This window comes from Coccinella septempunctata, chromosome 7 (genome assembly GCF_907165205.1).
Source record: "Coccinella septempunctata chromosome 7, icCocSept1.1, whole genome shotgun sequence".
NCBI classification, from domain to species: Eukaryota; Metazoa; Arthropoda; class Insecta; order Coleoptera; family Coccinellidae; genus Coccinella; species Coccinella septempunctata.
The window spans coordinates 8,019,689-8,045,291 of NC_058195.1; the positions used below are offsets into that span (position 1 = coordinate 8,019,689).

At 38.0% G+C, this 25,603-nt stretch overlaps 1 protein-coding gene across 2 annotated transcripts in view; it reads right to left on the reverse strand.

The window, feature by feature from the left end:
• Positions 1-25,603, reverse strand: part of LOC123317402 — a 162,063-nt gene that overhangs the window by 133,894 nt on the left and 2,566 nt on the right. The window contains exons 1-2 of one of the 2 annotated variants that reach the window (XM_044903916.1): positions 24,002-24,110; positions 19,898-19,976 (exon numbers count right to left, since the gene is read on the reverse strand). In XM_044903916.1, the coding sequence (XP_044759851.1) occupies positions 19,898-19,952 (55 nt within the window). In that variant the 5' untranslated portion in view covers positions 19,953-19,976; positions 24,002-24,110. Of the gene's footprint in view, positions 1-19,897; positions 19,977-24,001; positions 24,111-25,603 lie in introns of those variants that run through there. The other variant, XM_044903917.1, reaches the window with a different exon arrangement.

The following is a 25,603-nucleotide window of genomic DNA, read 5'->3' on the forward strand; positions in this document are numbered from 1 at the left end:
AACAAAATTATCGAAATGGAGATGAAGAACACCAAATTTATTTGGTTCTTTATTAGGAATAAGCAATGAAATGGATTATGGTACTGCATGGGTTTTGAAGTCGCAAAATACAGCGTTGAGCCAAGAAAAAGTTTCCACAAGAAGAATAATGAAAAGGCGACTTAACACTATTACACAAGAACTAAGAAAAATTCTTAGTCTACTAGAGAACCAAACAAAATTTCAATGACAAAATATTTTATTACTCAACATATTCTCCTCTTAATTGGATACATTTATTACAGCGAACCTGAAACGTCTCTAGACCTTTCAAAAGAAATGTTTCTTTCTCTGCAAACCAGACCTCCACAGCTTTTATTATCTCCTCGTTGGAAGAAAATGTACCTTTTTTTCAGTTTAGGAAAGAGATGATAGTAGAATGGAGCCAAATCTGGTGAATAAGGGGGGTGCTCTAGTAATTCAAACCCAAAATAACGAATTTTTTGCATGGCAATATGAGATTTGTGTGCAGGAGCGTTGTCCTGCAAAAACAAAACACCTTTGGATAGCTTTCCGCGTCTTTTCTCTTTAATTTTTTCCCTTAGAATGATCAGTAATATCAAATCGTAATCTCCGGTTATTGTTCTCCCCTAACCAAAAAAATAAATCATGATTACTCCATGGCAATCCCAAAAAACGGAAGCGAGAACTTTTCCAGCAGATTTTTGGACACGAAACTTCTTAGGTTTTGGAGAACCAGAGTGTCGCTATCCCATCGATTATTGCTTTGTTTCTGGATCGTAGAAATGTACCCAAGTCTCATTCATAGTAACAATACGGTTTAATAAGTCTACATCGTTTTCAAATCGAGCACAGATCGAACGAGATGCTTCTACCCTTGCACGCAAAGATTATAGAGTAGAAAGATAGGAAACGCCCTCATATCGCTAGTACTAAAAACCGACTACATTTTGGCCAGTGAAAACACATTTGACAATGAGATGGCGCTGAAAACGTATTATCAATACAGAAAAACTGTTTAATAACAGTTTTCTCTTTTATAATTGAGGGGCGCGAAATTCGAATTCTATTCCTTGTATTCAATTTCAATATTGACCTTGTTGAGACCAGAAAACAAACATCCTGAGCGACAAAACGAAAGGATGGTTTTGTTTTGTGACCAGGATGTTAGTTTTTATCTGAACATTGTTTGGAATCGATTGGTATCAATGAAATACGCTGTTAAATGTGATGAATTTTTATTTGCAATCTATAAAAAATTTACAAAAATTTGAAATTATGGACCACGAATAGAGCTTTGACTAGGATACAAGAGTACATGGTTGTCTGCTATAGTTACGTGAAAGGTGTTTTTTCTGTGAAAAAGTTTCGAATTAATAAACTGAGTTGAATTTTTACAATTTATATCAGAAATTGATATAAACCAATATGCAATTTACCGTCATAGGATACATATTTCCGTTGCTTACATATTATTTACAAAATTTTCAGAACCACAATTGAAAAAAACCTTACAGAGGTATACAAGCCTTGCATTCAAGCCCTTCAGTATAATTTCTTCATGCTTTTTCATGATTTCTTCATGGTATGGTCTCTTTATGACACAATATACAAATTGATTGACGAATGAACACTCACAGAAGGTTTCATAAAACTTTGACTTTCCAAACAACAATTTGACAGTCACCCGATTTCCAAATCGAAATCCATAAAACTTTTGCATTTCTGAATATATTGAAGGCAATTGAGAATCTTCGAATGGACGTGTAAAAATCATAATTTCCCCTAAATGAGCCCTTCATGTAAGGGATGCTTCCTGCATACAACAATTCACGTGGATAAACTTCTCAATCGACTAGCACATGGTGTAGTCAGTATAGTATAGTGTTTGCAGGCCTTTACGCCCTGACAATTTTATCCACTTCGTAGCTCTGAAAATAAAAATCAATGAAAGACCGAGTCACATGTTACCAGTTAATACTTACATTCCCATTTTCCTTAGTAAAATTCGTTTTATTTGATCCACAGTTCTTCACCATACAATAATTTTCGAACGATATTCTGAGGTTTTCGCCAAGAAATTAGACAACAATTTCAATAATCAGCAACTAGAACGGGCTCGAAAAACAAAAAGCGATACGAGGTTGTCTATGGATACGAGAATCAAAACATTCAAAACCGGTTTGATCAAAATGGCCATCTGACTCTGACATCTCGCAAAATTTCATATGTCCCTCGAATTAAAATTTTAACCAGTCTTAGGGCCTTAAAAACACATTTGAAACACAGATGGCGCTAACATCACTCTAGTCGCTTCGTTTCCTATCTTTCTACTCTATAATCTTTGCTTGCACGCTTTTGGTCAACATTCAAACATTTTGGGATCCATTTTGCAGCAATTTGTCTCATGTCCAAATTGACGTGAACTATATGATGAACACTTCCATATGAAATATTCAGTGCTTCAGATATCCGTTTTAGCCCAATTCGACGGTCTGATAAAATCATGTCATGAAATGCATTGATATTTTCGGAAACTGACACAGAAACTAGCCTTCCCGATCGGTCATCTTCAATGAAAAATGAATCTCTTTTGAAGCTTGCAGTCCAATTTTTCACGGTCGCATACGAAGGACATTGATCGCCAAGGGTATTGCATGTCTTCGTCAATCTATTCACCTCTTAACCCTTTTAAATACAGGTACTTGATGATGGCTCTATACTCTAATTTTTCGATTTTCACAATTTCGGTGGACATCTTCCTTCTTTTAATTTATTGCGTAACTCTGGTTGACTTTTTTGATCTCAAACTTTACACTGACACTTCTAATGAGTTATTGTTCGTTGCTAGGGTAACGCAATTCTATGCGTGGAACTGGTCTAGGCTAACGAGATATCAATACATACTCGTAATCCTACTAAAAAACATATTTTCTCACAGAAAATGCTCGAAATATTTTGAGTTGGGGGTGATTTTAATGGGTGGTAACCATTCAGTAATCACCCTCTATAATTTCTACTCATTTTCCATTCTAGAGTTCAATAGTAGTTATCCAGGAACTCCAGGATAAACTCAGATACAATTAATGTATGTTTCGTGTGGCTAACAACTTTCATTTTCGTTTTCGTAGACAAGTAACGAAGTTCTGTCCCAATAAATCATTCAAGTTTCAAGTTAATGATCGCCAAGCCTGTTGGCCTAACTTTTCCGATGTGTTTTTAATCGAAAAGCCCCCTGGGAAGGAACCTATGCTTCGGTGTACTCGGTAAACAGAATATTGTGGATTTCGCTTTGTACGTTAATGATGTGTATACCAGACTCGGATAAATTATTAATATATGTATACCACCAAATCTCGATAAACGAAAATACTAAACATGTACATAAATTCAGCACGAATTTATTGAAGCGATGGGTGTTTTCACGTGAACCCCCTTCTAGTAAACCAATTTTTTCCTATAATGAATTATTGTGGCCTATACTTGATCAAAATCCATAATTGAACTAAAAACAGACATGTGTTTCGCTATCACAATAGCCTTTATATAATCTGTTTATTGTTCAATTAAGGATTTTCATCAAGTATAGGCCATATTAAATCAATATTTGAAAAGAGTTGAAACCAGCTTTTCGTTCACCTTGTATTTCAAGTTAGTGGTACTTGATACTATAATTTATCAAAATATTTGGTTCTTAACTCAGTGTGATAATAGTAAAGTGGTTCCTTACTCATTCAAACCACCTTCACCTACCTGAAAAAGCTATTGTGGTGTGGTTTAAAAACTCACTTTTTCGGAATTGAATTACCATTTGAGTCACTTTGACACAATAAAACAAAAAGAACGATCGTACGCTTGATGTCCTCTTTGTTCAATAAGTTGTTTTTAAATTCTATCAATTATACAAATAAAACACCTTCAATCTATACAGGGTGTATTTGAAGGTGAGGCTTTCTTCTCAACAGAAGATAGAACTGGTCAAATTGAAGCGTTTCCCCAAAAATCACCTATACAAAACTTTCAAAATGACAAAGTTAGAAAAAAATGGGCATCACAATCTCCTTGTTCGAATTTTCCAACAATCGTCGTAAAAATGGGATGAAACGGGGAAACATCATACCACTTTTTCAACATAACTAACATGAGAACTTTCAAGAAACTGCTTCGATTTTCTATCGACGGAAGTCTCGAAGTCGTTCCGCTGGTAATGCTTGGCGTGTACACCCAAGGTTGCCACGGAAAGACCACAGTAACCTATCCCGTTCTACCCCTGTTGTGTTCCGTTTAGATTTCCCGTTTACCGCAGACTTCTGTCGCCTGGCTCTCTGGTGACGGAAACCAATCGGCAGAGGTCTCGAAGTCTTTCAGCTGGTAATGCTTGACGTATACACCCAAGGTTGCCACGGATGATAAACTACCCCGTTATCCTGTAAATTGTTGCATTATGTTTCACCTGGATCAAACCTGTCCCGTTTATTGAATAGCTTCAATTCATATTGGCCTGTACACTGCAAATCACTGAAAGTGCTCGGGATCAAACCCATCGCTAAATTAACCGATTACAGGGACTTGGATCTTTCTGAGACAACCGGTTATTGTAAATTTTGTGTAAACCTCGTACATCCCTCATTGTCTCAGAAGGAATCAAAGTGATCGCTATTGATTTCTTTCTTTCTTCAATACCTGCTATTTTGACGGAATATAATTAATTTGAATATTGTTTAATTCATTAATTTCACTGTTTTGAGTTTGAATTTCTGATCGCCGTGACAGATTAATTGTTGCATTTCTGTTTTCCTCATTTTGAACTGGGTCATCATCTGTATATATTTCCTGACTTGGAAATCATTGTATGGTTAACTGTAATTTAGATTATTGTAATAAATTCGGTTTTAAAGTACTTGTTATCGCTACCACCTTAGATAACCCCGAACTCTTTCTCCGACTAGTAGGTATCTGGGTGGGTTTGCTATTCCTCCCTTATTGAAAGAATAGCTGGCGCTCGAAATTAAACCGTTTTGGAAACTAAATCCGTTACAACTAATAAGGAACTGCCTCGATTTTCTACATTTTTTCCCCTAAATTGCACGATACAACAATGATGATTCTCTCAAAAGTGACCTGATGTATCTAATCCGATGAACTTGGTACAGAAACATTCATTGTCCACCCGCATGTTTATGTTTCGTTTCGTTTTTGCGATGCCGGAGTCACCTTCCACAGTCCCGTACTTGGAAATTCAATGAAATTTTGTCGATCTTCTAGGGGTTGTATCTCAGCCATCTTGAATATTTTATAAAGACAATTTTTGCTTAAACGATTTATTTTGATGAGTTCTACCCTCTGTCAAAAAAGAAAGCCTCACCTTTGAAAACACCCTTTATAAGCTAGTTAACAATAACCAATCAATTACCGAAGTGAAACACGAACAAATCTACCATTAATCAGATCAGTCAACGATGATGATACTACTAGAATGGCCATGCATCGTTATGATACTTTGCTTGTATAATGCAGTGCTCATCTATCCAAAAACTGCAATATGGTACAGTTTTTTTGGTTTCGAACGGTTGGGGTTTCGTTTTCGATATAATCTCTTCTAAATTACCCACATGGATCTGAAGATGGATTATTCATATCCGAGAAATCGATTTTCAACAATACACCTGCCTCTCCGAATGACACAGCAGAATCTTGGCCGTCATGTTGAAAACACGATACTTGTTGCTCGTTTGCTTCGGTCAAATTTCCCAGAAAGCCAATTAGTTCGCTCTAGTGCTCCTTTGGAGGATATCCATTAACTGAATGGCCGCGCGGCATGGTATGTTACGGAAGAGGATGTGGCAATCGGAAACATTGCAAATTTAATCGGTATATATTGTTGCATAGCTGTCCTGATCAACAGAGTCTGAAGAAGTTTGCAATACAAGCACAAAATGGATTATTATTGATAAACTATTCAGCTGTATTCTTGTTTTCAGGAAAAAGTTCAATGAGCTCTACTTCCAAAATAATATTTATATCAAAGATTATATAATCTTTGATTTATATTATAATGGTTAAACAAATTTTTGTTTCATGAGAACATGAGAAATCTTCAGGATTTATAGTCATAATCAGCCATACACCATATTTATTTCTGGCACAAAAAGAAAGGGTTGCCATTCAAGAAAACTAAACTACACTCCACCCTTTGTAGAGGGTGTAGACAAACTTCTCAATTGTTCATGAAAAGTTGACTTTTTTCCTCATTTTTTCTATACACTGTAGTAAATACCGAAGCGTTACTTTTTACTCAATCGTTAAACATTTTCATATAGCTTTCAGGTAGTCTTCACTTTCTCCTTATGACTTTCCAAAGTACTCAGCCCCATAAAAATTAGGCTGTTATCGTTTTTCAGCACACACATTAATGCAATTTTCGTTGATGCATCTCAGTTCTCAACTAAGCCTCCATTTTACCATATGAAAATGAACGCCAACAAAACCTCAAGCTTCCATTGATCATTGCATGCATGAAGTGAGCAGAGAGGCAGGTTTACCATTGGGCCCTAGCCCTAATCAGCATAATTGGATTTACCACCGACATCCGATATAACAGTTCAGCGAGCAATATCATTAACAGCCTGTTTTATGATATTGCAAATTTTTCTCGGGGATTATGTTAACTTTATGTGCACCTGTGTAATAAGAGTTATGAAGCTGTGAGTTTCATAGATAGTGTCGGTTTATACTGATGGGAAATCTGACCAAAGTATGAAGGTATTCTTGGGTTTTAATTCTTCAAATTTCCACAACAGTTCGTGAATATTTCAGGCGTATCCTGAAAGCTTCCTCTTCACCAACAAATGAAACCCTTCCACACGACTGGTCATTCTCCAGCTGAACAACCCTCACGATTCGGCAGATAGTGTTGCTGTTCTCGTTCAGGAACACACCAGTTCGAAACCATTAATCAAAGGCGGCGGTGAAACCTGACAGAGAACGCCGGCTTGATTTTATGTTGATTGTTGATTTTATAGCCCATGTGGCTTTACATTCAACATGAAAGCTGGCCGTATCACTTCGATTATTTATGGCTGCTGGATATCAGAAGGAAGTCTGTCGTTTGTTAACACACTTTGTCGTCATTTGGTTCGTTGGGGGATTCCGATGGCCATTTTTAAGCTCTTAAAGTCACTTTTTGTGATGTAAATATTAATCATTGTAGGCGGCTGCGTGTTAGCGCCTTTACTGTTCAATATTTTCGCCATAGCTGTCTCTATAATTGCTGACATGACTATGCCTATAAAAGGTGTTGGAATAAGATTCAGATTTGATGGAGGCCTATTTAACCTGAAGCGCCTCAGAGCAAAAACCCGGCGTACAGAGTTCATCACAGAACTTCAATATGCAGACGACTGCACACTTATCGCTTGCAGCTCAGAGAATCTACAGATAATGTTGGACACCTCTAAACATATATACGAAGCTTTAGGCCTTAGACTCAATATCGACAAAACCAAAATCCTGGTAAGTCCGCCAGAAAGCCTTCAAACACATATCAGCCTGGAGAATGAAACTCTAGAACAGGTCGAGCAGTTCAAATACTTGGAAAGCTTCATAAACACTAGGACTAACCTAAACACGGAAATACACAACCGTATCAATTCGACATCCCGGGCATTCTGGAAACTAAAAGTCAGAGTGTTTCAAAATCATGACCTCAATCTGACGACCAAGACAGCTGTTTACAAAGCAGTCGTCCTCCCAACGCTCCTTTACTGAAGCGAATGCTGGACCCCCTACAGGCGACATATTAAACAGATTGAACAAACGCAACAACGTCATCTAAAACAGATAATGCACATCAGATGGTACCACAAAGTTAGGAATGCAGAAGTCTTGCAACGCGCGAGTTGTACAACAATTGAGACTCAAGTAACGAGGGCCCGACTCAGATGGAGCGGCCACATTATGAGGATGCAAGACACAAGACTCCCCAAAATAGCTCTGTATGGCGAATTCACAGAGGGAGCCCGAAAACCAGGAGCCCAGTATAAGCGGTTTGGATATACTGCATCAATTTCTAAAATCAGTTAATGCCAATCATAACTGGGAACAACTAGCGTTGGACAGGTCACAGTGGAGGTCCTTGGTACACAGTTATAATGGAGACTCGAGAAGGATACAGCGGCGGCCAGATCTGGTTAGTGACTATCCATGCCCTGACTGTGGAAGGATCTGCAGGTCACGGTTGGGTATCTTTAGTCACAGGAGGGCACACAGTCGCAATTAGCCCTAAGAAATTACAAGCCTGTTCGCACCTTTAATTTTTTTTGTCTTTTTGTAGATTTATTCCCGGTAACGGGATATAGCAATAAATGAAGTATAGCGAGCATCCATAGTCCGATCCATAATGATGGAGCAGTTGATTATACGTATTACATCCACAAAATGACATGTATGTTCGATGATCTGGTCAGATAAGTCAATTTTGCGAACATAACTAGACCAATTCTAATGAAAATCCATCGAGTAGAAACACACACAGTTGCAGAAATAAATTTGGGTGAAATTCTAATTATACATTATATTTCCGCAAGACCAGCATCAATATATATAGTCGGGTGTAGTACAGTTTAATAGTTGTTCTGACCGGGTCGTATTCGGATTTAGATGGAATATGTCCATGTTAACATTCCGCCATGTAGGTTTGTGGCATGCCGCTGGAATAGTCTCAAACGTAGGGGGGTTCGTTAGAGTGTAACAGCGGTGCGGGGGAATTTAACGTATGTCCTACTATTCAAATATTGTTCCACCCAATTCGAGGCAATTTCCTCCCTACATGATTCCAGACAAACATGCCAGTTGCCAGTGGAATGAGTAATATCATTAAGTGATTAGTTTTGGTTATGTGGTATCGCCATTTTTCCTTTGTGCACAAATAATTGGTGAGCCGACGATGCTAAATCAGGATTCAATCGAGGGTCGTGGAGACCTTGTGGATTTTGAAGATTAGATGGTAAAAAGAAGAAAAGGCTCTATGATGTATGCACTTTCAACGGTGGGGAAAGCGTGTGCAGGTTTTTCAGAGATGTAAAAAAAAATCATCAAGTGTACATACTCGAGTGTGTCAGATCAAGATACTGTTTATGCCTTATATGTCTCTGATAATAAATTCATGTTAATCTGACAGTTTGCGTGGTGAGGCTGGCTGTACGGTAGAGTTGAAAATGGTAAAAAGAAAAATTTTGTGTCAGATTTTAAGAGGATATGTTAACTGGACCCAAAGGAAGCTATTTTTCAAGAGACTGACAATTCGAACGTGACGCAAGGTCACAGCGGTCCTTTGAAAATGCAAAAAAATAGTTCCTTCTACATACTCGATTGTGTCAGATTTTCATACAGATGGTGAATCTCGGTGCTGCAGACTTGTTGACTCATTAATATGACACTAATCAGGGGGGGGGTTCTTAATCTGATAGAAGATGATAACAAGTCATTTTTGCTAAATATCTTGCTTCCTGTACCTCTAATTGTTTCTGTATTCATTATGAAAGTAGTATATAATAAAATTCTATACAACTTTTGTCTGAAGCAATTTTACATACCGGTCGAACCGTTTTCGAGTTAGAGGGCGATAAAAGCGAGGAGCTCAGCCACACATGCGAAAGGCCAAGGTCAATGTAAAAACCCAGTCTAATGTACATTCATCGTCATATATCCCAGAAACGTTCAAACCTAGAAATAATTGTTTCAAACAAAATTTGTAGACAATTTTATTCTCTACAACTTTTATAATAAATGTGAAAACAATTTGAAGTCCAGGGAAGGAGGTAATGCAAAAAGAACTGATTTTTGTGACCTTTCTGGCCAATTTTTAATGTTTCGGCTTGCTGAAACTGTCAGATTATATTTTTTCCGTTATTCTTGAATCATTGGCTTCAAAATAAGAAAAAAATTCACTGTACTCGAAAATGTAGACGTGATTTTTTTTGGCAAGTTTGGCGCCCTCCTAGACATTTTCGTCAAGCTTAAATTGTCAGATTAAGAGAATATATATACTTTTCAACATGTGATTAACCACATATATCTTAATCTGATACGCTCCAATATGTACAATGATTTTTTTTTTTACTATTCTGTCAGGCTGTCCTAGACGATTCCCCCTATATACAGGTCTAATTTTTGGTAGGCTCCAAGGTATCACTTCTTATATTAATCTGACACGCTCCAGTATATCCCGAATTTTCCTCTTGGGCTCCCCAACTAAAATAGTTAGGCACCTTTTTTTCAGGAAATGAGTCTTGCAACTCCACTCTCCATCCAGTCGTTTCTATGTCGAATTCAGCAAACTTCATGCAGAAAGCTACATCCAAAGAACCTCTCACGACCCCATCAGGGAAAAATGGCAGACATCAAAATTCACAGCAAAGTCGAGTCGATTTGAACACCAGAACATAAGGGTGACATTTCCGCATATGAAAGCGTGGGGAACATATGGGACAAATCCCTTTGTGGGGACTTCCAGGGCAATAACACTTGAGATTGCAGGACGACATGATGCAGATTTGTGTTTCCAGCTCCTGTACCATATTCCGGTCGAAAAGGCACATTGTGATATGCTCAGGGAAGGTTCGGCGTATGGATCTACAAGTAGGTAGGTGAATTGTTATGAGTTTGGTTGTTTGTTCGATGGAATATTTATATTATACAATATAATAGAGTTAGTCGTCGAACTTGGATGAGTGGATATATGCATATGATGCAATAACAAGGTGCCTTGAATATTCCTGATATTCAAGTCATATGCCTGATATTTCCATCAGGACCTCAATGGTGAGTTCGTGTTCATTATCCCACCGTTTACAATGTCTACATGATGTGAATAAGTACTCGACATAGTGAAGCTTTGTTATTGTCCGTTTTCACACAAATTTCTATCAAAAGGATTATACAGAGTTGACTTCTGTTAGAGTAACAAATTGAGGAATTGCCTATGGTGCCACTTTGGCTAATGATGACCCTATATCACAATTATTCTTTGGAGAATTTAGGTTAGTTCAGAGGAAGTTAGTTTCATCTCATCTATTGTTCTTGCTTTTTGTAATATTATAGTTCTTCAGCTTCAAAATACCATGAAAAAGTGATTCCCGTAAAAGGGAACTCCTCATACAGTATGAGTCTTTGACTCTTGAAACTAAGTTGGACGTCAAAATATTTTGTAACGTGGTTACCTCGGAAAAAAACTTATCTCGAGCGCCAGCTATTCTTTTCACTAGGAAGAATAGCAAACCTACCAGAGTAGCTGCTAGTCGGGGACAGAGTTCGCTGTTATCTAGGGTGGGTGCGATAACGAAGTAGTCAAAATCAAATTATGTACTACTAGTTTATCCACACCTTCGGAAACTGATTATATGTACAACGGAGATATGTGTAGGTATGAAATATGAGCGAATCTATCAGCAAACATATATTCGGGAAATTCTATCCGGTCACGAGCACTTTATAAAGTTTATACCGGGTACAGTGAAAAATTAAAGGTTGTTCAATAAAATGCGCCAACCAGAACTGACGAAATTAATACTAAGGATGACCTCGCGAAGTGAAATGACTTGCTATACGGTATCGGAATGTAATTGTATTTCTCTAGAAATGAAACACAACCAGGGCGGGTCTATTCGAGACTTTTATTCGCTACCTCAAGGGCTATAACGCTCCATGACTGATAGCGAAGAATAGGTCTATTTTTAGCGCAACTACGGGATTTCATTGACGACGAGCGGGAATTTCTTATTCTCTACCCCAAGGGCTTACGCGCCATGACTGATAGAAAAGAAGATATTTCGGATTCAACACTTATGACGCGGACAGGGGGGTTGACGGGACTTTCCCTTCAGTACCCCAAGGGCTTACGCGCCATGACTCGCGAAACAGGGTAAAGAACGATAAAATATAATAGAAAGCGATACAGTACAGCAGTGTCAAAGTCAAAGAAGTAACCGGTGTAGGTCTAACAAAGAAACTGAACGGTAAAGACGGAGACCTACCTCCTTTGTTTCAGGCACTCGCGAAAATCAAAGGAAAAAAAAACTAAAAATTAATTCTCAATATCACTGATGCTGGCAACACAAAATTTTTCTTAAACGTCGAATCGCAGAAAGTACGGAGCATAAACTAACTGAAGTAAAAGAGCAGTAAAAGCGACTGAAGTAACAGAATCAAAAGTCAAAAGTAGAAGTACTGAAGTAAAAGAGAGCGTCGCGGGGGAAAATCTGCTTTTATAGGCAAATCCCCCTACACGTTAAAAATCTGAAAATTCCAGAATGCGACAAGAATGAAAAACGTCGTCAGCTCCGGTTTATCGCATATCAACATCAGAAAAACGTCGAAATCTCCAACGGCATGCAAGAAAAACAACGTTAAACACAGATAAACGGTTTTTTAAATTTACTCTGCCTATCAGAATGAATGTACTGAATATTTGAGAATTAAATACTTTCAAAGGCGGAAATACGAAAACGAAAGGAATGCACTAAAATGAACTCCAATTTTCCTCAGAAAACTTTGATTCATTACAATTTGTCAAAAACTCGCCCTGTATAGATCAGTGACCACTTCTGATCCCCGTTTACATCGACCAATATCCCTTTCCACCTGCATTTCACACAAGGCGTGAACTCCCCCTCCTGTCCTTTCTTTTCCTTTTAAATTGATTTTCTTCCGAGCAACACGTCTATCAAAATACATATGTGAAAAATCCTGTCTCCGAAACGTCCTGCAGGTGAAAAGCGAGGTAAAAGGCCTGTCCCGATCCATGCAGTCAGAATCGCATTGCAAGTCAAACGCTATTTACGAAGTTCAAAGGATCCTGAATGGGGCTCTACAAGGGGAAAACTGAAGGTGGAGATGCTGAAAGAAGAAAGCCTCTTGAGGACGCTCTGCTGCGATACACATTTTCAAGATAAGATATCCGCCCTTCAGAAAGTCATCGTGTAAATGAGATGAAATAAATAGACCCAGTTTGTTGGTGGACTTTTTCTTGGTGTTCTCTACGAGTTTGCTTATTCTTCAGAGAATGATGCTCTATTTTGTCTCGCGATTACTGGTTTTCCTCATTTTATCTCTATTTTACCTGTCAACGATTTTGAGTGTTTCGGCAGAATTTTTAACGGTCCTACTGAAGTTGTTGTTATGTTATATTCAGATTTGATGGAGGCCTATTTCACCTGAAGCGCCTCAGAGCATAAACCGTACAAAGTTTATCACAGAACTTCAATATGCAGACGACTGCACACTTATCGCTTGCAGCTCAGAGGATCTACAGATAACGTTGGACACCTATAAACGTATATACGAAGCTTTAGGCCTTAGACTCAATATCGACAAAACCAAAATCCTGGTTAGTACGTCAGAAAGCCTTCAAACACATATCAGCCTCTAGAACAGGTCGAGCTGTACAAATACTTGGAAAGCTTCATAAATACTAGGGCTAACCTGGACACGTAAATGCACAACCGTATCAATTCGGCATCACGAGCATTCTGGAAGCTAAAGGACAGAGTGTTTCAAAATCACGACCTCAATCTGTAGACCAAGACAGCTGTTTACAAAGCAGTGGTCCTCCCAACGCTTCTGTACGGAAGCGAAAGCTGGACGCCTTACAGGCGACATATTAAACAGCTTGAACAAACGCAACAACGTCATCTAAGACAAATAATGAACATCAGATAGTTCCACAAAGTTTCGAATGCTGAAGACTTACAGCGCGCGAGTTGTATAACAATTGGGACTCAAGTAACGAGAGCCCGACTCAGATGGAGCGGCCACATTCTGATGATGCAAGACACAAGACTCCCCAAATTAGCTCTGTATGGCGAATTCACAGAGGGAGCTCGGAAACCAGGAGGCCAGTATAAGCGGTTCAAGGATATACTATGGGATATACTGCATCAATCCCTAAAATCAGTTAATGCCAATCATAACTGGGAACAACTAGCCTTAGACAGATCACAGTTGAGGTCTTTGATACATAGTTATAATTGAGACTCGAGAAGCATACAGCGTCGGCCAGATCTGGTTGGTGACTTTCCATGCCCGGAGTATAGAAGGATCTGTAGGTCACGGTTGGGTCTCTTCAGTCAGAGAAGGGCATACAGTCGCAAGTAGCAATAAGAAATTATAAGTCTGTTCGTACATTTTTTTTTGTGTGCCTTTTTGTAGATTTATTCCAGGTAACGGGATACAGCAGTGATGGTGATGTTATGAACAAACCCTTCATTCAACACATATAATGATACACTCAGGGTTAATTAAAACTGTTAATGAATCATCCCATACTACCGAGATTATACGACGTTCATTTCAATGTTACCGACACATGTTGGAAGGCAGAACTTCATCATAAAGCCGATTCAGGACCATAAATCATTTACGATCACCACTAGCGATATAAAACCCTTATTGAACAATGGAATATCCCGCAGGATTCCATCCTGTAATTTCATATACTCGACTCCAGAACGGAGTGAATGTTCAACTGGAAAAGGCATATCGCGACTGATATATTATGCCTATATTTTATTGAATGGCTGAACGTAAAATGCCTGAAATGTGCCCGTCCCCGGAATGTTCAATTTTTTCTATGGATTGCGTCGTTCCTGGAAATTTAGGGGGAGATTTATATGCGCTTCTGTACGGAGACTGATTTGTTCGTTTTCCAAGTGCGGTAGAAGCTTTGGAAAAAACGTATGAGCCTCTACAGGGCCCTAGATGGTTGAAATTGAAGATTGTCAGGTAGTGATGCCCATATGAGTCGACTCTGCTTAAGGTTCGTGAGCCTTCTTCTGCAAGGTTATCTGATGGCCTTTCGTTTCCCAGAATGCCCCTGTGTCCTGGCACCCACGCAAGTGTTGATCTACTGATACTTGCAAGAATCTCTCCATAGACGCTGCTAGGGTTTTTTCCATTGCATTTGTAACACACAGGCAAACAAGTCCCAGGAAACGACTTCAATAGAGTTTCGTTTCTCAAAATCATTTATTTTTCCTCGAACTTGCTCTCTTAACCTCCACTCTCTACCTTGACCTTTGAATTGAGGTCAGTCAGAACCCTCCCTTCTGGAGCTTGTTGACTATAGTTGTGCACATGCACATGCAAACTATAGTTTTCATGTGGAACTCGTGAACCCATGTTTCATCACCAGTTGGGATGTTGAGTTCCTGCGGTCAGAGCAATGCCAATCTTCAACCATATAAAAGTACAGTTCTGCCAACTTAGTAACATAAAACCTCCGAAAAACCTCTCAAGTGGGTTTTCCAAATTCCGATGTTGATAAAAAATGCATATCTGTTTTTTTGTCGGACGTGATTCTCTCGTTTCGATGCCAGGAAAGTTTCGGTAGATATATCCACTTAAATTCTTCGTATCAGCATGCACATCCCGAACTTCCTCACTCGGAAAACAGCGATTATCAGACCGCCTTTTCAACAACATCCACATCGCAAACGATAGTCAAATATTTGCCTCATGAAAAGAGGCACAAGCACGAGAAACTAAGGAACACATTTCGTATTCCGGTAATTCTTCCAGAAAGTTTTAGCTCCGGCAGGGCGTGTTATGCCAATTCTCCATTCACTCGGAAAACTTCCCCTCATTGTTTATTCTTCGTGCGGTGAGTCCTGGAAGGTAGAACAGATACAAAGGGGACTGTGGAGACCTCGCACGGACAAGGTGGAAAACGGAAGGAGGCGCACAATGATGCTGGTAACTGAATTATTAGATCGATCGGCGTGCTAACAACGAGGTAGAAGACGGCCACAGAACGGCTGTATCAGTCATCATCGTTTCCGTTCCCCCTACAGATAGAATACGGTGAGGTGGTTCTCCACAGGTTGAAACATGAATAGTGATGAGGAGTATGACGTTAGCATAACTTCGTTTAGATCTATAGTTGTTGCTTCACCTGATCAGAATGAATATTGGTGAAGGATTCAGATGTGAGTGATATGCAGGGTGTTCATACTTAATTTTGAACCCGTCCAGGAGTGAATTTCACTACTAAGACCAGGCGCATATAAAAGAAACGCAGGTTAGTGAGGTGACGCAGGGTGAGTTTTTGTAAAACATAGAAAAGAACAAGACCGCGCAGCGCAGTAAAAAGCTGCGTCACCTCACCAACCTGCGTTTCTATTTGCGCCTGGCCTAAGGCCAGGCGCAAATACTCACTGTCACTGTCGCTGTCACTGTCACTGTCACTGTCACTGTCACTGTCACTGTCACTGTCACTGTCACTGTCACTGTCACTGTCAAACTTTATTTGCTATGCTATCCAAAGGTGTTTTGTTTTTGCAGGACAACGCACCTGATGCACACAAATCTCATGTTGCCATGCAATAAATTCGTGATTTAGGGTTCGAATTACTAGAACACCCTCCTTATCCACTAGATTTGGCTCCATCCGACTATCATCTCTTTTCTCAACTGAAAAAAAGTTTAAAAGGTCGTAAATTTTCTTCCAACGAGGAGGTAATAAAAGCTGTGGAGGTCTGGTTTGCAGAGCAAAAAGAAACACTTTTTTTTAAAAGGTCCAGAGAAGTTGCAGGTTCGATGTAATGAATATATCCAATTAAGAGGAGAATATGTTGAGTCATAAAATATTGCGACTTTGAAATCTTGTTTGGTTCTATAGTTGGCTATATGGAAAAACGTTGTTCATCCAATGAACACAGACACTTCACAAGTTAGAAAAGTCAGTAGATGGAAGTAAATTCCAGTCTTGTTCTTTTCTATGTTTTAACAAAAACCCACGCTGCGTCGCCTAACTAACCTGCGTTTCTATTTGCGCCTGGCCTTATAGTTGGGGAGCCGACGACGTTAAGTCGAGATTTACTCTAGCGTCGTGAAGACCTAGTAGATTTTGAAGATTAGATGGTAGAAAGAAAAAAAGGTTCTATGATGTACATATGCTCTTTCAGCGGTGGATAAAGCGTCTGCAGGTTCTCAAAGATGCAGAAAAATCGTCAGGTGTACATACTCGAGTGTGTCAGATTAAGATACTGTAGGTATGTGCCCTACGTGTATCTGATAAATTCAAGTTAATCTGACAGTTTGCCTGGTGGGGCTGGCCGTACAGAAGAGTTGTAAATGGTAAAAAAAGGAAGGAAGCACTTTTCAAGGGACTGACAATTCGGGCGTGACACGTCACAGCGGTCCTTTGAAAATGCAAAAAAAAACTCGAGCGTGACAGATTTTCATACAGATGGTTAATCTCGGTGTTGCAGACCTGTTGACCCATTAATCTCACACTAATCAGGTGAGGTTTTCCTAATCTGACAGTTTGAAGATGATAACAAGGCATTTTTTTAAAATAACTCTCTTCCTGTACTTCCAATCGTTTCTGTATTCATTATGAAAGTTGTAGATGATAAAACTCTATACGACTTTTGCCTGAAGCTATTTCACATACTTCTAACCGTTTCCGAGATAGAGGGCGATAAGGGCGAGGAGCTTAGCCACACATGCCAAAGGCCAAGGTCAATGTAGAAACCTAGTCTAATGTACATTCATCGCCATATATCTCGAAAACGTTCAAACGTAGAAAAAATTGCTTCGGGCAAATTTTGTAGAAAATGTTACGCCCTACAACTTTTATTATAGATGCGAAAACAATTTGAAGCCCAGGAGAGGAGATAATTTAAAAACAAACTGATTTTTGTGACCTTTATGGCCAATTTTTATTGTTTCGGCTTGCTGAAACTGTCAGATTATATTTTTCCGTTATTCTTAAATCACTACCTTCAAGAAAAGAAAAAAAGTCACCACGCTCGAAAATGTACACGTGACGTTTTTTTGTGCAAGTTTGGCGCCCTGTCACACATTTTCGTCACGCTTAAATTGTCAGATTAAGAGAATATATACTTTTCACCATGTAATTAACCACATATATTTTAATCTGACAAGCTCGAGTATGTACAATGATCGTTTTGTTTTACTATTCTGACAGGCTGCCCTAGACAATTCCTCCTATATACAAATGTAATTTTTGGTACCGGTACTCTACAGGGTCCAAGGTATTTCCCCTTTTATTAATCTAACACGCCCCAGTAAATCCCAAATTTCTTTCTTGGGCTCCCCAACCATAATTCGCAACAATATGTGTCATATTCTGACATTTTTTCCTATTCGGCTACAGTAATTTTAGTTTTATTTCGCGAAATGACACTTTAGCAACCGACAACAGAAATAGTTGAGAGTTGGGTTGAATATTGTCGTCTGTGAATGTCAAAAAAGAATAAAATTACACATTCAATTTTCATCCAAGGAACAATGTCTGAATTTAGATATTTTTGATCAATTTGAGGTACTGTATGTTTGTTTCAATAGTTTTTCTGTCCATCATTTCAAATTATTTATTGTAATTTCTCACTTTCATTCCACTTGTGTTTTTTATTAATGTTTCAATTGTCAATCATTGTTAGTTTTTAATCGGACCGTTTTTGTTGTTTGTTCGGTTGTTGATTCCTTCTTCTCACTATGTCTCTTGTTTTTTGATTTTTAGCCTGTGAAGATGTCAATAAATTTGACGAAACGTCGGCAAATGAATTGAGTTTGTTTTTTGCTCTTTGTTCCACGTAGCCAACAAAATACACGAAGATTACACATTCCTACATCTAGAAGAAGGAGAGAATCAGTGGCCATAAAGCGGATAACAGTTCTGCCCTGTACGTTCAAATATGCCACCCTGTACCCTCTGCATCGACCTCACACACAACCCGTCGAAGAAATTGAAACAGAATTACTTCCCCTTCATCGAAAATAAATAAACGGACCGTTTTCAGCGAAACTGGAACTTTCTTGGGAATCATACGTGTATTTTCAGTTAAAGTCACGTCTCAGTCTCGACATATATTATCCTCATTCCACCAACAGGAAGGAACACCGGGCCAGACCCAGTCTCCTATCGATCGAACCGTTATAAATTTAGATCGACAATTCTACCTGGAGGAGAAGAACATCGGGAAAAATTTCATTGCTGTTAGCCAAAAAAAAATTGTGTCCCAGGGGAGGTCGCGTTTCCGCTTATGCTTTTTATGAGCTCTCTCATGAATATAGAAGGGTGAAGATGAAGATGTGATTCCAGATTTTTCAGGGTGGTTCAGATTTGGATGTGTTGTGGATGGGCAAGAGTCTTCAATGGAAATTGTAGGGGTATTAGGAAATTGTACTTTTCCAATATGTTCAATCAATTAGAATGAGCCTTGTCATTTCGTCATTGCACTTCTCTAATTTCTGATATTTCTCGAGAAATCTCGATAAGAACATAAGTTGTATCATTTAAAAATATCGGGTATCGGTTATTGTCTCATTTCCAGTCACCATAGTCACTTTACATACTTGAGCACTGCAAGTAAAGCGGCCCACAGACGAGCAACCTAGTTGACAACTTAGTTGTCAACACGACGTGTTGACAACCAAGTTGAACGTCTGTGGGCCGGTTAGTGGTTGATATTCCTTTAACCTCGTGTGGTTTACAAGCTCGTTGACAACATAGTTGTCAACCAAGTTGCTCTAAGAACTAAGACGTTTTCAACTGTATTTTACCCGACTTTTTACATGAAACATTTCTCAAGCAATAAAATATGGCACATTTATGGCTTACGATAAAAAAAGCTTTACTGCCTCACGAATATGTATGTCACCTTTGAAAAACATTAAGTGGATGCTCGTTCGAAAATACATATTATTTATAACAGGTTTTCCTTCAACTCCGATGTGGGCAAAGTATTTTTGAAATATCAATTTCGAACAATTCGATTTCATGCTCAATTTCTGGGTCCAGAGTTCAAATAATAGGCGAGAAATGCAGAATATATAACAGGATTATGTGAATCTGTACCTACATAAAATCACTCACCTGTTATTTGGAATATGATTAACGTGAAACCCAGATTTGATGATGAATATTTCATTGTTGATTACGCCGATCCTGAGGACTGAAATCAAATCAATAGATTAGTGACACGTTTTAAAACTATTTCAAACTAGGGGGTATAAAAAAAAACAAGTATTCCTACATGGGTACATATTTCCTGTTGATTTTGATCAATTTAAACGATGTAGAAAAAATAAGTATTTCGTTCAGGCCAGAAACTTCAAGTTTCTCCCAAGAGTTGGTACAAAAATCTACCTTGCTTAATGATACACGCCTTATACAATGCGATAAATAAGAATTAGTCTGAAAATAGTTTTCTTTTAAACATATAGCTTATATTTAAATTATATAGAAACCTAATTTCATATCAACTAACACCTTACAGAATTTCAAATATAAAATAATGCCTCCCCCTAAAATCACTGCTGGAACCACCACTGCTTATCTGTCGATAATTTGTTTGTGAGGGAGGGAGTTTTTGAGTTTGAAAACCCATGTATTGATATCAAATTTCTGAATCTCTGATAGAGTTTTCGAGAAATCCAAATTTTTTTATTTTTCATTTCTTAGTTCACTTTGGAAAGCTCTCTGGATGACATTTGACAATTGAATAATCCACTGGTTCGTTTCTGAGGAACTTCAAAGCAATGTATATGCTTTTCTTGTCCTACGACGGAAATAGAATGCCCTTTTTCTCAGTAAAAAGAACAAATACAATAACAAGCCCAACCAAACTGTGGAAAAAATTCTATTTAGTACACAATCTCCAGCCTGTGTGTTTCTCAAACACCGAAGAAGCAAGAATCCAATCTAAATCGTTGAAAAATTGCCCACTATCGGCCTGATATTGAATTCATTGAAAAATTAGGCAGTTACCCCAGATTTACGACTGTAGAAAACGTCGCAACCATCCCCCTGCAGCATGATTAAATGAAAGTTCAACTGGATCGCGAAACGACAAAAACCTGATGCTTTTCATGCTCATCCCCATTAGTCCTGAAGGCCTAATTACCCCCGAATGAACGACCCCAGGAAACGGCAAAGTATCGGTCCACCAAATGGAAAATTCGATGAAAGTACAGCACTAGATGAAAAGTTAACCTTTTTCTGTTTGAGTAAATTAATTGCAGTATCTATGAAGAAGAGGATCTATAGATCACTTGGCTAATAGTTGTTCGAAATATAAATTTCAGTATGTTTTTGGGGAAATTCTGATACCCATTCTTTTTCGAATTAGTTTTCCATGGCCTAAAAGGGTTTGAACATTCCAATTGGTACTTTTGTTGATTATTATCAAATGGTTAACACATTCAAGATGAGGCTGGTGAATATTAAACAAAATTCACTCAGATGTTCGTGATTTCCCTCGTTGATCTGCATCATAAAACGCCTTGAGATTGTAACCAATGTTGATTTCATATCATATACAGGGTGAGTCTTTGACTCGTACAAATATTTCAACTGTGGATTCTTGAGGCCAAAAGAAACACTTTTCTTCTATACCATTTTTTTCGAATCGGCTCGGTTTAAAAGATACAGGCTGATAAAAAACCATAAATAGTTTATTTTAGTTCTATCTCACAAACGGTTTTATGGAATGAAATGAATTTCAGACTATAGTTTTTCATTTGTTCGATGAATCTTTTTCGAACACAAGATATCACCCACGTTTTCCAGTTTTCCCATTATGACCATTACGTAGGATAAAAATAACGAAAATTCAAAGAACCCAACACTTGAAAGTAAGTTGGACACTTTCTAATGAATATTTGGACTTTTCGTGAATGGAAAGTATTCTTCGTATTTTCACTTATAATGCGCCGTTTTATAGTAATTTGATGTTCACAAATATCTATCTGTGAAATTTGCAAACTTGGCAGAATATAACTGTGTTTAAAAAATGTGTAGTGTCACTGTTAGAAGTAACCTCCACCTGAATACCGATGGACGACAACCAACAATACACCTTCATATATAGGTGGTCATGAAGGATTAGATGTCGTATTGTTGGATGTAAAACTCCCGATCGATGGTTAAAATCGATTCTATGGATTAAATCAACAAACTGATGGAGGATATGAAGCTCGGTCTATTCTGCTGTAGTATTCTCTAGAAATAAGTAATACACTTAGAGGTTTTAGAAGTTAAGAAGTGCTAGCTTAGAACTAATAAAGTAATAAAGAAGTTCAAGAGTTCATTGTTTTATTATATCCCTTGAGAGTTGGAAGAATTTCATAAATAAGACGATAACTCCAACAGTCACAGATTCAGCTGGTTATTCTGAAGGAAATTTTGTTTCCAAGGCTAAACCGGAAAAGATGGTATAGAAGAAATTGTTTCTTTTGATCTCAAGAATCTACTGTTGAAATATTTATACGAGTCAAAAACTCACCCTGTATATATCATTTCGTGTGTGGATACTGAATCAATTTTAACTGATACATTTTTGCAAACTGATTGATGAAAGATTGTTAGCAAGAAAAAAACTAAAGGTGAATAGGACTCCACTCCAAAATCATTACTGGATTCCGGATTCCTGAGAAGAAACTAAATTCCCTTCAAAATTCCTCCCAAGGATATCTGACTGCGAAATGGTCTTGTAGAAAATCACCCAGGTGGAAAATGCAAGTTTAATCTGAAGATTTATACGGTGCTACGCCAAAGCGACAGTTCATAAAGTAAACACCCGACTAAAATGTCAAACTCGTGATGACAAAGTTTCCCCGGGGACTAGAGTACAATAGACGGCTCGACTTCATTAAAAGCAGAACTCAGAAATGAAAACAACGATTTGAAACCTATCCACCGATCCGTTATCCCTGGCAGTTTGTTTCGAAATTAAAATAACACATGGCTGTGACAACTCTGAAATTTATACCTAATGAAAATAGTTAGCGACAGGTGTGTTGTTGGGTTGGCTTTGAAAAAATTTTGTTTTTTTTTGTAGGAAAGAAAAAATGTGTTCAATATTTTTTCACTGGACTCTACTTAATCGATAATTGAGATTTCTATAAAAAATCGTTTAGGAAGCAAGGTTAGCCCGATAATATTCAGGATTACCTACCACAGAGGAAGGAAAATTTCATGACGAATTTAGCACGTTGAGATTAGAATTATTTATAAATATGCATTGCCTATCAATGCAGTTCATTGGATGCAAGTATCTATACTTTTATCTACAGATAATGTTGGACACCTATAAACATATATACAAAGCTTCAGGCCTTAGACTCATTTTTGACAACAGTTTTCCAAAATCACGACCTTAATCTGAAGACCAAGACAGCTGTTTACAAAGCAGTGGTCCTCCCAACGCTTCTTTACGGAAGCGAAGGCTGGACTCCCTACAGGCGACACAATAAACAGCTTGAACAAACGCAACAACGTCATCTAAGACAAATAATGCACATCAGATGGTTCCACAAAGTTTCAAATGCTGAAGTCTTGCAGCGCCCGAGTTGTATTACAATTGGGACTCAAGTAACGAGGATCCGATTCAGATGAAGCGGCCACATTCTGAGGATGCAATACACAAGACTACCCAAAATAGCTCTGTACGGCGAATTCACAGAGGGAGCTCGGAAACCAGGAGGCCAGTATAGGCAGTTTAAGGATATACTGCATCAATCCCAAAAATCAGTTGATGCCAATCATAACTGGGAACAACTAGCGTTAGACAGATAACAGTGGAGGTCTTTGGTCCACAGCTATAATGGAGACTCGAGAAGAATACAGAGGCGGCCAGATCTAGTTGGTGACTATCCATGCCCAGAGTATGGAAGGATCTGTAGGTCAGTCACAGGAGGGCACATAGTCGCAAGTAGCCCTAAGAAATTATAAATTGTTAAAATCATGTGCGATTGGCTGAAATTTGTGTTGAATCTGGTGATCTCACTTTAAAAATGTCTCTAACATGAGGCATTTGGGATTATAGTTAACTTTGACAGAACCGTCATTTTCCTAAGGGGTACACAAGCTTAAATTTCATTCTGCGAAGTTTAGGTTGGTTATATTATTATCAATACTCAATGATATTATTCAACTCTCTGGTGAAGTGAAACAGTGAAAGTATGCTAAAAAACTTACTTTTATTCACAACTAGCTGTGTCGCATTCGAAAATACGACTTGAATAAATCAGAACGACCTCAAAAATTACAGTGTAAAAAGGACTAATTTCCTGTTCAAGATAGCAACAGAAACAAACGGAAAACAGATAAACCCAGAGGTATGTTCGACCGATAGGGTAATTTTCGCAGATTAAATGTTGCCCTTTTAGATAAGACCACGAACATGCGTGATGGAGAATATAAAAACTGGATGTATTTTAAGTTGGGAAGCCTATATTTAGTATATAGACCTGGACACGATTAATTTTTCTAGATATTTTTTGAATTAGCTTCTGGGGCAGACAGTTTGATTTATGATGTCTTGAAAGATTTAGTACGGCCATAATAGAAGCGGAGTGAAAGGGTAGTCCTTCGGATGATTGCTGCTCGGATTGCATGATTTTTCATCAGGGAAAATCAACTAGGTTGCATGCGAATTTTCCGGTTATGTTGACCGATGAATTAAGATGAAAATCATCGTGCGTGTTTTGCATGGGGATATGTACACCTGTGTCGCGATTTGGATAAGTCTTGAAAACTTTTGTCTTAGTTTTTATGTTGTCTTTGAATAGTAGGTAATCGAAAAGCAACAAATTCGTTTGGTAAAATCGATGAACATTTCTTTCTTGATATTCGTGATGTATTTCATTTGGCCTTTCAGCGTGTATCTTCTATCTATTGAACATGATATTCAATTCGTGAAAAGTTTATAATTTGTTTTATCACATTTAGTTGATATTTTTACCTTGAAACGTAGATACAAGGAATGGAAAAAAATATTTGCTGTTGTCCAAAGACTAGAGTGAGATAGTTGCTCAGTGTCGCCAATCACAATTGTGATAGTTGAATCTGACATCATTGTCAGGCCAATTTTCCGTACAAAAAGGTAAGATCTATATAAATTTATTTATTTGACGCCACTGCCTTAGTTTCGCGCTAGACAGAGAAGCATGGAATGTTTGTACCACAACAAATATGTACATTCATAGCACGTCAATGTCCATTCCATGTATTTATGTTCTAAGATTTGTACCAGTTCTCAATAAAAATGTCAACTAAGGTCCTTTCTTTTGCATAAAAAGTGTAGCACTTTTCTACACTCGATTTGATTTACACCAGTGTAGAGAAGTGTAGTTTGACACAAAGTCAAACGGAGATGTAGATAAACTACACCTCCTCTACATTTGTGTAAATTCAATCAGCAAACGAATACTAAAATCGAGTGTGGAAAAGTGCTACACTTTTGATGCAAACGAAACGACCTATAGATTAATCTAAGGTCGAAAATAATTCTAGCCTCTACGAATCAGGAGGATTATCTGTTAATAATTTTTTTCTCAAAAACCGTAAACTTGATCAAGAAAACATATAAGGCCTCATTTGTTAATAATGAAACGAGCTATCTGAAATTAATTTTTTTATTGTAAAATATTAATATGGAAAAAAGTTTCTTACGAAAAAAGAGGTAGCTTTTTCACAGGTGTGAAGGCAGCAACGGTTTTTTTTTCGATTTCACTTATACTATACAGGGTGACTCGTACAAATAGTTCAACAGTAGATTCTTGAGGTCAAAACGAACAC